General features: G+C 31.6%; 1 protein-coding gene across 1 annotated transcript in view; it reads right to left on the minus strand.

Moving 5' to 3' along the window:
- The window catches only part of Pde1c (Phosphodiesterase 1c), a 98,596-nt gene that overhangs the window by 12,671 nt on the left and 72,381 nt on the right, over nucleotides 1-13,544 (minus strand). The window contains exon 3 of the mRNA XM_013312870.1: nucleotides 11,271-11,384. Within this exon, the coding sequence (XP_013168324.1) occupies nucleotides 11,271-11,384 (114 nt within the window). The remainder of the gene's footprint in view (nucleotides 1-11,270; nucleotides 11,385-13,544) is intronic.

Here is a 13,544-nt window from a genome sequence, read left to right on the forward strand (position 1 = left end):
AATATTTAGTAATTCATCCTTAACGTAATTATTATCACACAAGTAAACGATATCGGTAGGGCTCCCGCACGATGGACCGACGATGACCTGGTTAAGGTTGCGAGAGTGCACTGGATGCGGGCGGCATAGGACCGAGTATTGTGGCAATCGAAGGGGAAGGCCTACGTCCCGCAGTGGATGAATTTATTCTGATGATGATGATGATGAAACGATATCAAAGTATATCATCACTATTTTGGCGAATTATACCAGAATCTTGCTTTTTATATGTATATTAATAACATAAGTTTCGTGAAATACCGAACATTATTTTGAAAGAGTCTCGTTAATTTGTTATTAACGCTAACAAATATTTAATCAAAGCATACAATGGAGAGCAACGTTTATTTTCACAGAATACACGACACAAGCGAGCCTCGTTAAGGATGCTGTTAGGTTATTTTTTATTGCCACTTGAATAAAACAAGAGATGAAAAACCGCGTCGCTGTAGGAAACACATAAATAATATTAATAAAGAGAATTGAATGAAAATTAAATGTTTTTGTAAATTATATGTTTGGAATAGCAACTAGACTACAATTTGTGATTAAAATTATATAATTTGACATCTTGAATATTTTCTAATTTTTGATCTTGTTCTTGGTCTTGAGTCTTGCAATAATATCTTTTAAATTACAATTGTGATTTTATGAACTGATGGACCACTGGATGGTCCATCAGTTAATAATCTCTTTTACTTTTTAAGCTTTCCAAGAATTGATATAAAAATTTTTCGAAGAAAGTTGCCATTTTAAAAAAGAAGTTCAATATAATTCAAGTGGCAATAAAAGTTGTAATACATGGTAACATCGACACACCTAAACACGAGGGTCGGCGCCGACTGCTGGCGCGCCACTGCAGGTCTAAAATGAAACACGCAGTCAGTTTCACAGACAGGGGAAAAGACAGGGGCACAAACAGGGTTACAGCCAGGGTACACAACCAACAATCGGTTGCCTATTCAAATGTTGGTTGATAGGATCACGACAATAGTCGAATGGATTCGAACCCACGATGCGATGTTCGTAAACCATTGGGATATTGACGCTTCGCTTTCGAATTTATTACACGAAGCAACAGGCAGCTATAATCAGGCAATTGATACAAACTTAAAAGTAAAAAAAAATAATTTTAATCGGAGAAACCATCATTCATCTCAGTAAAATGAAGCATGAAGTTTTTAACTTAACAATATTGTGCAACCAAAATTATGGTGACAAAGAAAAGAGCCAAAAAAATGTTTATTAAATTATAAACGATGTGAAAAGCTAAACTTAAAAATTCATGAACAAGACTCCAGAAATATCATGCCAACAGTCAGTGGATAGATTATAGAAATCGATTGATTACAAGAAGTTGTAGACGTCACGTCACACAAGTCAAAGTAATCTAAATATACAAAGGAACTTGCTAATTTCAGTAATTTCTTTGAGAAAAAGTTTATTTTCATTATAATATCATCACACCTCAATGAAGATTAAAATGCAAAAGAAATAAATGTATTTTATATAAACTTTTTCTCAAAATAGTTACTTTGGAAGTGAAATTTCCTGTTTATATCCGTACCAGGTGATTTTATCAAAGCTCCAAACTGGTACAAACAAACAAAATAACAGACACTACAAACAAATCTAAAGTATCAGATCATCGTATAGACGAAAGAAGTGAAAGGACAGAATCTAAACTACCAGGAGATCAGGAAATCGGAGTACAGTTAACTGAAGCTTTAACAGAACAGAACGACCTAATCGCACAGATTGGACAGAAGGGAGGCGACTACTTGGCCATTGGCGGCGTTGTAACGGTATTAACTTTGCTTCGCTTTCGTTCGGTTTGTCAACTGAGCATCTCGTCCAGCACGGAGTACGGAGTCGTCGCATGTGCAGGGTCGGCTGCGCTCGCGGCTGCTCGGCGCCTCTCCTATCCCTGCGTTAGAGATCATAGCTAGCGGCGCGGAGCACCATCGCGTGCTAACCTATTCCATTCCATTTTGCCTAGATCGCTAGATCTAGAAAATGACTGCAATGAATTATTTCAAAAAAACTAAGAGCACAAATAAATCAATATCAATGTTGGAGTATTTATTTTTGTAATTTTAAAGGTTTATAGTTAGTAGTGATTTTAAATAACATACATACTTGAACTGTGTTTAATTCTGGACCACGCCACTATAATCCCAGTTTTGTTACTTTATTGCTTTAAAACTATGTGCTATTGTTAAAATAACCTTTAATTAAAGTTATTCTTTTATTCAAGACTTATTTTACGTTAAACCATTTAAGAATTTTATTTTCAAACTTCGATTAAGTAAATTTAAAACCCGTTCAACTGAATAATGCAATTGTAGTGAAATATATAACTAAATAAAAAGCACATTGTTGCATGAATTATTAAACTAGTTTGAAATTAAAGTAGGGAAAATTAGATGATTAGCTTCGTGTGAAAGATAAAATAAAATATCTTACTCGAGTGCACGCTATTCTTAGGTTTAATTAGCAAATTAATTAATAGATAGCAAACATGAATTATACGGCTTTAGATTCCATTTTATAGAAAGTAAATAAGAAATAATAAACATCTCTGTAGAGGGTTAAAAAAATTTCTTCGTTTTCGTAGTAACGATGCTACGTCGTAGCAACAAAATAATATCATTTAAAATTTAGATGTAAATTTTCATTTAGTTTTGTTAGCTTTATGAAAATTGGACGTGGTTATATGTTGATACTAAATGTAGTAGTTTTGCATTTTCATTCATACACAAACTTTGCATATTTTAATAAAATAGAATGATAGTTTGTATAAAACTTTGTTCACATATAAAATAGAAAAGGGATTTAATCTGAGTGAAATATAACATTTGTTCTATATGTAGACTGTAGAAGGAGCGAAAGAGATGTTTTATGATCACGCGAATTGGAGATCGGTGGTCTCTGCCTACCCCTCAGGGTCACGGGCGAGAGTTATGTTGTTGTATTCGTTATGAAGGTAAAAACCTGGAGATGATGATGAGTATTATTGTGATAGACTATGTTATTATTGCTTATTGTAAACGAATTTTGCATGAATACATTTACTATTTCTGTTAAAAACCGAACCATAATAACTTTGAAGTTTTATTAGTTAATAATAAGTTTGAAGTGTGGTCGTAAAATTGTCTCTATGACTTCGAATTATGTACTATATTCATATAACATCATTATAAGCTACTGTCTGTCCCGCAAATCTGTCCGCATTGAATTAAAAAAAAACTTAATTAGCCTATGTGTTCCTCCAGAGTATTTTCTATATCTGTGCTAAATTTCATCATGATCCGTCGAGGCGTTTAGGAGATACCTTCTTACAAAAATCAATCCATCCATACAAACTTTCGCATTTATAATATTAGTAAGATGTAATTACGTTAATTCAATATATTGAGAACATTACGGTCGAAAGCATTTGGTACAATTTGCTATACAATATTAAGATCCAAGTCCTTAGCTAAATGGATTAATATCGGGGGTCTAATTGTGATAAAGGTTCCGTGTACATTTGTATCGGTGAGGTTAACTGTAACAAGATTATGTACAACGCTTTATTTAATAACTTTGTTCTGGTAAATGTAATCTTATATGAAAATATATAAATAAATTTTCTTGAAACTAATCATAGTAAGAATTTGCTAGTTGTTTTTCTACAGAAAAAAATATAATTAATTCATTAAATAAACAGTTATCTTAGCGTAGGGCGGTTCTAATAACATACTGTACTAGTAGAAAAAACATATCGTTATCCCTTTTTGTTCATAGAGAATTAGTGAGATGACTATATTATCATATAGGGGATGTTCAAAATCAATTGCATAAATTGAAGATTCGCAGAATCGAGCACTATTTGTCATCATCCTATAGACATTAGTAAGATGTTCTGAATTCTACGAATTACACGTATTTTTGAAGATATTTTTATACGCACAAAGATATCGGGATCAAAATGATAGTGAAACATGTCCCTGTTTATCAAAAGGTTTGTATAAACGTATAAAACGTTATTCTAGTTATCTGAGGGATCGAAATATCGAGCCATTTTATAATACTATTCGTTGGTATATTTATATTTCTTTAATAAAAATTCCTTTGAAGCTTTAAGGGAAATAATAATTTCTCAAGCAGCATCAAGATACGAGTACATTTTTTTAATATCAAAGGTAGTTAATAAACTAATCTTACGAATATTATAACTGCGAATGTTTAGATGAATGGATGTTTCTTTGAAGGTATCTCCATAATGGCTCAACTGATTTTGCTGAAATTTTCCAAATACATAGAATATAGTTTGGAAAAATGCATAGGATGTTTATTAATCTTCTTTCGCGCGGACAGAGTCGAAGGCGACAGCTAGTTTAAAATAATAAAACAAAAACACAAAGGAGTGGTTTTAAAAATAATTACTTTAGAGAATGTCTTCTTTATTCATAGTTGGAATATTTATTTTCTGATGGATTGTTAAACTTGTCCATTAGATTGGACCATTAGCGAATCAGTTGTTTACTCAGTAAAAGTAATTACGAAGTTGGAAAATGTTGAGTAAGAAAATTAAACCTTAGATAAATATTTAAAAACAGTTGCTAACTTTTTATTATTACTTTTTTAGTATTCGATAATATTTTTATATGTTTTAAAAAGAAAAAAATCTAACTGTAAAAATGTAGGCACATTTTTATTCTATATAAAATTCTATCGAAGTAAACACAATGGAAGTTATTTTTAGAATAAATGTTGGAACAAAATTCTGTTCGTAACTCGAGCTAGAGAAATATTTTATGCTACACTCTTAGTTAACTTATGTATTGGTTTGGATAAAACTATTATACAAAAATATTAAAACTTTGAAAAAAATAAAACAATTCAAATTCATAAATCTTACTTCTTACTGTATACAGTATTATAAATGCGAATGTTTATATGGGTGGATGGATAAATTTTTCTTTGAAGGTATCTCTAGAACGGCTGAACGGATCTGGATAAAATTTGGTATACATATAGAACATAGTCTGGAAGAATATATAGAGTATGTTTTTTTATTCCGCGTGAACGGAGTCGCCGGCAAAAGCTAGTGCAGTATAAATAAAACTACAAAAATGTGCTCGCTTCATCAAAGAAAGCGTAAAATCAAATTAATTAGAGATAAGAATGTTCAAGAAGAATCTTTTTTTTTAATTTCTTAGCGTTGTTATTCCAGATGTTTTTAATTGAAAAAGCCAGCTTTAATTAGTTCACTTCATAACAAAGTTCTAAATAGTACAATTTAAACGAACGAAGCGATATCTTAAATCTTCGGATGTTTTGTAGTCTCACATCTACTAGTAGAAAATACAGGAATCTTCAATATTACGTCACAACTTCACTAATCACGGCGTATGAGTTCAATCAACGAAATAATATTACTAATATTATTAATGAGAATGTTTAGATGGATAGATGTTAAGCCAGAGATCTAGAAATTGAGGAGTAAAATGTTAGCGTGGTTTGGTCACGTTATGCGGAGGGTTGATGATGATGTAACCAAAAAGTAATGTGATTGAATGTGGATGGCTACAAAGATAGAATATGACCAAAGAAAGTATGGATGGATTGTGTGTAACAGAATATGCGTAGGAAGAGGGTAGATTCAGATATGACCGCTGTTAGAGATGTATGGAGGAGTAGTACATATTGTGCCGACCATCCATAGGGATAATGGCAGGTTGATGATGTTTAGATGGATGGATGTTTGAGACAATATCTCCGGACGGCTCAACGAATCTTAATGAAATTTGGCGCAGATGTAGAACATAGTCTGGAAGAACACATAAGCTACGGCGACGGCTAGTTTTATATAAAACGAGTATATTCATAGGTTGTTAAGCTAAAGTTAATAAGGGTCTAGCAATTACGAGCAAAACATGTGCGTCAGGGTACAAATGGATCATTACTCGGTGTGTTATTGTGTAGAACGGCCATTGAGTAACAATACATTGCGAACAGTTATGACACCCAAACATAATGCTTATGTCCTCAACTAATACTTTCAATACTACTATTTAATACTCTGGGGAAATTTATGATAACGATATATTGTGTAATAATTCTTTTGTTTTTGTGGAAATGAGATAGTGTAAACGACATTCTACTAATTATAAATATTACTAGCTGTCCGCGCGGGATTAAAAATAGATGTTGGCCGATTCTCAGACCTACTCAATATGCTCGCAAAATTTCACGAGAATCGGTCAAGTCGTTTCGGAAGAGTATGGGAACGAAAATTGTGACACAAGTATTTTATATATAAGAAAACTAGCTGTCGCCCGCGATTTTGCACGCGCAGATAAAAAAAAAGTAGCCTATGTGTTCTTTCAGACTATGTACTATATGTATGCCAAATTTCATCGAGATCCGTTCAGCTGTTCTGGAGATGCTTTCAAACATCCATCCATTCATCAATCTATCCATCAAAACATTCGCATTTATAATATTAGTAAGATATATATTTTTTTAATTCCGTGCGGTCAAAGTTGCGGGCGACAGTTTTTTAAGAATTGAGACTGATTCATAGAATTTTAACTTATAATATAAACTAGCTGTCGTCTGCGACTCCGTCCATGCGGGATTAAAAAAACAACTAAATTATTAGTATGTGTGTGTGTCAATCCATCCAAACATTCGAATTTCTAATATTTATAAGATTTTATTTTCTTATTGTACTTCATTAACTTTAGATTACAATATGTTATTATAGTTTATACAACATATTGAATAGTAAAATCCCACGCGCATCGCTTGCCCGCACAATGAAGGACTTAATGCATTAGCTAAATTGATTAATACGTGGGATCTAATTGCTCGTAGTGCTTTCAAGATAACCATATAACAGGGACATAATGTACGATGCTCAGAGATTATCTAAATTAATTGGATGCTTAGCATATACAGCATGTCCCAAAATTCAACGATAAGCTGGTACTGGTATATACCAGGTCGATAACTACACGGAAAAAATACAAAAAATCCAACTTTTGTTCAAAAGACATTATTTTCAATTTTCTCATGATTGATTGATCATATGACCCTGCACCATATGATTAGACACTATGACTACAAATTTGTACATATTCCTGCAATGTTTTTTGTATTACCTACCAAAGTAACATACATATCGACCTGGCTATACACCGGTACCGGCTTACCGTTGAATTTTGGGACACGTTGTATAAAAGATTGGGAAGTCCACTATCAATCCCGTCTATATTATCTTTAAAGTGCCTAGTCTTATATATTGAGGTAGAAATTCCCAAATTAGTAGCTACCCCTGTGGGTTCGTCGTCAGTTTACATACATCCACACTGATAGATTCGGAACCCACCCTATTTTTTGGGTAAAGGATCCAAATTCATGGCGACCTACTAGACACTTGGCTATGTATGGACATTGTAAAGTATGTTTCATTAATTTATACAGAAATATTGCGTTAATTAATACTAGCTGTTGCTTACGATTTCATCCGCGGGATTAAAATAATATTTAATTAGTAGCCTAACTGTTTTTCCAGAATATGTTCTACATGTATGCCACCGAGATTCGTTAAGCCGTTCTGGATGTACCTTCTAACAAACATACACCTATCTAAACTTTGAAAAAAACTTAAACAAATATTAAAAAAAATGTGGAAATAACTACATTTATAGAAATATTTAGTATTTGTCACGGAAGGCATATTTAATTTACATTACAAAATAGAAAGTTAATTGAAATGCAGGTAGGCGAATGCAAAACGTATATTCTCATGCAAATGCGTCCCCGTGTCGAGCGTATATCATATCATGTTGTAAAATTGTTAGTCGCTGCGAGATCACACGTAAATTCAGTCCAACGCGTGAGATGAATATTAAAAGAACACAAATAAAGCGAAATTTGTATGTTAGCGAACTGTTCATACTTGAAAAGATAATTTCAATTTTGAAATGTGCAATTTGGACTTTGTAAGAAATATAACAGTAGACTTTATTATATCGGGGTCCTATTATGTTAGGTATTTTAGATCTGTAATAGATGCTTAAACTTTCTAACTTTATCTTCTGAATAATCGTAAAATTAATTTAAAAAATTAAAGTGATTCAATAGCAAAAATCATTCTTATTTTATGTCCAAAAACTTACAATAATATTTAGGCAACGCAAAAAACATTAGCATAATAAAAAAATAAACTTTGCTATCTCAATAAATAATATTCAATTTAAGTGTATATAAATATTTTGATACAAATGTAATAAACTTTTGTTCAAAATTGTACGTTTAAATTATTTAAATGGGAAGTTATTTAAAAATGTACGGTACTTTTCACAATCGAAAGAGTGTAGAGAAACAAAACGATGGAATAAATAGAGTAAATTCATTCTATATTGTTCGCACGCCCATTGTTTTGTGAAATAAAATGTACATTTAAAATGAACTATTGTTTAGGAGTTGCATCAGAAATGCTTTTTCAATCGATCTTCTAGAATTTCAAAGCGATCAAATATTTTATTAAGAATAAAATTTTTCCATTGGTTTTGAAATTAAGTTTTTATTTCGTTATTATTTAAATTAATGCATTGCAAAAAAACATGTTTTTTTATATCAGAAGGTGGCAAACGAGCGAGCGGCCACCTGAAATCGCCGAAACAGCTAAGCGACCGCTGCCCATAGACATACGCAACCGCATAAATGTACATTTGTAAATCGGAAATCGAAAACCACATTTGTATATGGCGTGATCCGAACCCCTGCAGATTGAAAGTCAAGTGCTGGACCCCCTAGCCACCGACGCTCTATATAGAAATATATGTATGTATATGTAATAATGATATATAAATACATAAATAAATAAGTACACCACATTGTTTTATAAAATTAGGTGTCATCCACAACTCTGTCCTCGTGGAAATAAAAAAATTTGCTAGTTAATGTTCTTCCAGACTATGCTCTACATATATCCTAATTTAGCGATTTCCATTGATTCGTTCTGGAATGTAAAACGAATTAAGTAAATCTACATTTCACCTGCTTAAGGCTATAAGGGAAATAAATGGTTAATGCAAGTCGTTGGGAACGGCACAATTTATACCTCCCCAGTCCGAACATGCGCCGCTCTTGATAAATAGCTACCTCGTAAGATTTGTTGCTTGTAATCTAAATCTTCCTCGACATAGCATTCGTTATTTTAGATAGTTAACATTATAATATACGATAGCGCGCTTTCATTTGTTCAGAATATAAGTAATATAAAAAATTCGAAAGTTTGGACGTATATATTGGATAAACGGCTAAAACACGTATGTTTGTCAGGTGGTAGCGCCGGACGAATATAAGTTTATGATGATGTCTGACGAAAGTTTGAATAGTATAGATATATGTTTGTTAAAAGGTATCTCCAAAACGTTGAAAACGTAGTCTGGAACAACAGTCTACACACAGGCTGCTAATTAAGTTTTTTTTTCATTCCGCGCGGAGGAAGTCGCGGGCGACAGCTAAAAAGGTCGCATATAAACTACAAATGTTAAATGTAAACTGTATAAAGTATTATATTTTTAGGGTTTTTAAAAAACGAGAACTTTTTCATGAATAAAACAGTTGACTTTTAGAAGTACATTATGGTTGTGAAATTGACGAATATAATGATATGGGTTTGTTTATTATTGCAAAATTATTGGTATGTTAATTAACTTCCGTATTTTGTAAGGATCAATAAAAATACGTTTACAAGAATCCTGTAACGTATCAATTTCTACCGTTTATTGGAAACCGCTAGCTTGCAAACATAAACCAATTGAGTTTGTTCCACAATGAAATTACTATTATACGATTTTTTTTTATTTTCATAATAAAAAAAGAAAACAATGCCGTATTTACGACTATAATCAAATAACCAAAGTGCTACATAAAAGTAAAGGCTGCGGAAGACTAGGGTTTGAGTACGAACATAAGGAGCTTATAAAGTTTTGAGTGTTTCATATAAATCAGAAGCATTCATGGTTGGATGTGAAAAAAGGGAAATTTTATTAGCTTTAACATTGTCTTAACAATTTCTGTATAACCATGCGTATTCGTTTCCGAGGCAGCTGTGAGACATATATTCTTATCTCTTTGTTATCAAAGCGACCAAGAGGCTTGAAAATATGTTTTATTTATAGCGTTTTTGGACAGTGGAAACTCACAACATGGGGGTTCTATTTAACTTTAAAATACACTCTATTTTCATAATAATTTCTAACAACGATATTCTTAAGACAATTTTTCGTTTAAAATCAGCATACTGGAGGTTGAAATTGGTCGTAATTTCTTCGAAAAAAGAATGGTACATCATGCCGCTTTTATTATTTTTGCTCAACAGAGATTAATCAGACATATATTTCTTTATTGATTGCGTGAAAACACAGCAAAAATCCGTGTCTATATTATTCTCTACGAATTATATATTTTTAAATTACAATTTATCTTTAAATTTTTGTACTTTAAAATACTCCAACATCGTATGAACATAATAGAGTTTGAAATAATATCGATGGAAAGCAACAAAAGCATGTACACAAAACATATAGAGCTCAATCAAACTTAAATAAAATACAATAAAACATCCGACGTAATCTGCATATCTGAAACACAAAGATAATGAAAGAATTTCTTATTTCATTGCTAATGCTAGTAAAGTCATAAATATTACGCAAATTGACAACAATTTTGACAGTTTTAATGATAGCCATCAGATCATTAAAACTGTCAAAATTATTGTCAATTGTTTTCTGGAATAACATGAATACATATTATTCATTGTTAATTAATAATTCTAATACAACAAATAAATAGAACAATTTTAATTTAAAAAACAAAGGAACAGAAGACAAAAGAAAACATAAATGACATATGAAAATGTTCTATATTAAATATTAAATTATGAAACAAGAGAAATAGGTGTTCCAATTAAAGATTTCTTGGAAAACATCTCTTGGAACGGTAAATAAACATGTAGAAGTAAAAAGTGTACAAATCAATTTACGCTTCATCGAGTATTTCCACTTCCACTTCTAAAACACGAAACATATTGACATCTCAGTTAAGAAAAGGAAAGAGAATACAATATGTTCCTGTAAAAATAACATGAAATTTATGTAATAGACTTCTGTTCCCTTGGTAAAGAAATAACACATCAAACAAAATCAATACACCTATGTACATACTTGGTCTCATCTATGTAGACTGCTTCGAGAACTTTGGCGGCGTATTGAAGGTTCTTTTGTAGTGTTTCCGCGGGTATTTCACCTCTATTTAATTGTCTGAGTAAATAGCGTAATCTGTGGACAAGAAATACATTATGTAAATATATAAAAGTAAATAGCAGGATAATTAAGACGTAGTTTATAGAACTAATGTATTTATTTAATTTAATAATTTGCCATATCATCATCATCAGCTCACCATATGTCCCCACTGACGGGCTTGGAGCCTACCCTGAGTGAGGGGTGACCAGGCAATAGTCTAGTACTACTAGTACTATATGTGTACTGTATTAGTCGGTGAATATCATGTAAAAAAATACATTTAATAGATAGATTTTAACATTATATAATCGGCGAATACTTGATTAATTACGACGATTTTATTTGAACGTATAATTAATAATAAAAAATATATTTATTGAAAATAATTGGATGAGAAATAAATAAAGTAAGAAATAAAATTAATTGTCAAAATATCTTTATAAAGCTATATTGAAATATATCTACGAAAGCTAATTTATATGCCTGACGAATAAATACGACGAGTAATAACGATACAAAGAGAGTTTATAATTAATTTCATTGATATTATTGAGCTCATTTCAATTAAACTCCAATCATTTAAAATTGGAAGCGTTTTATTTTTAAACTCTCTTTTAGTTATCACGTAAAAAGGTGTAAATGTTTTGGCTTATGCGGTTGAAATAATTTCAGAATTTCCTGAATAATTTCAGTCTTAGCATCAGTCTAATACATACTGTTAGGAAGAAAATCCGACACTGTGCCGGTGTATCGGCGCAACACAAGCCTTATTAAAATAACAAGGTTTATGTCTCCTCACTAATCAATTTGATACTTAACTTGGCAACGAAAGCGCGCCATTCGCGCCAAAGGATTCTAACTAATAATGTCTAAAAATGCTAACAAGCCGTCTCGATAATTTTATTCATATATTTAACTCTAAAATAACAAACCTTGAATCTGAACTTTGGAAGTTATTCTTAACATAGTGGAAATATGAATCTACATTCGTAAATACTCGACTTTTACAAAAGGTTATAAATAGGTACTATAGAAGTTCGTTTACGCTCACGCTACGCTGAACAACATATTTTACTTTGAGTCGTAACTGAAATAACAGTCATACAAGCGTATAATTTATAAAACGCACTCAAATTGAAACGAACTGCTCTGGATTACGCCCCAGTTAGCAATAATTACAATATGTTTGTCAATTTGTACAAAAATATTTTAGCAACGAAATTGTATACACGCAGGCTTATTAGTAGACTGTTTTTTTTACTTATTAGCCGTTGTTCGTGAATAAGTTCGTCAATTACTAGACATTTTTTATGTACTCTTTCCACTTTATTCCGTTACTTGGTAGTTTTGCCAATTCAAAATAACACCAAATAAATCAAAGTATAGTAACATTCGAACTTATAAACTTATACGCATGTAAGACTATTATTTTATGAAAATATAATAAGAGAAAATAAGTACTTGTTAAGATTCATGTCGTAGCATAAAATTGAAGACAATTGTAATATTGTATGTTCTTCAAAATATTGTAGTAATACAGATAAAAGCAGTGCTACGGCGTTGGCTACGATCATTGCTACGGACGTAGCGCACTATGTCAAATCTCTTAAGTCTACTCTGTTGCTACAAAATGTAACGCGCTACGAATTGCTTCTTTATATCTTTACATACATAAAGAAATTAAACTAATGTTTTCTTTCATACTATTTAGCTATGTCAATTTCATTTCATTGGTGAATACAAGTCATCGTTTTTAGTTAAATGGTAACCTTTATTATCACTGCTCAATTTCGCAATGAACATTTTATGTAAAAACACTCTTATATTTGACTACAAGTGCCAAAGCTCTAAGTGAAACGCTTGCAAAGTTAAGCTTAATTAAATTAACCTGAAGACATCAAATAAAACGGACCTCTGTCGTAGCACAATGAACATAAACTTGTTCCAATAAAATCTTAAACGCGATTCAAAGAATGAACAAAGAAAAATAAGATACACGACTCCATTCCACTGGAATAGCGATCGATACTTCCCCGTACACATGATTACTATCATATCGTGTTACACTGTATGAGGCCTTTGTGTGTATGTTGTATACACTTATATTTATTGCCTATTAATACAAAGAGTTGCCGACACTATACAATAACTAAAATAACTATTATAGAATAATTTTACTATCATTGGCTAATA

Source organism: Papilio xuthus, unplaced genomic scaffold, assembly GCF_000836235.2.
Source record: "Papilio xuthus unplaced genomic scaffold, Pxut_1.1 DF827597.1, whole genome shotgun sequence".
In the NCBI taxonomy this organism is placed as follows: Eukaryota; Metazoa; Arthropoda; class Insecta; order Lepidoptera; family Papilionidae; genus Papilio; species Papilio xuthus.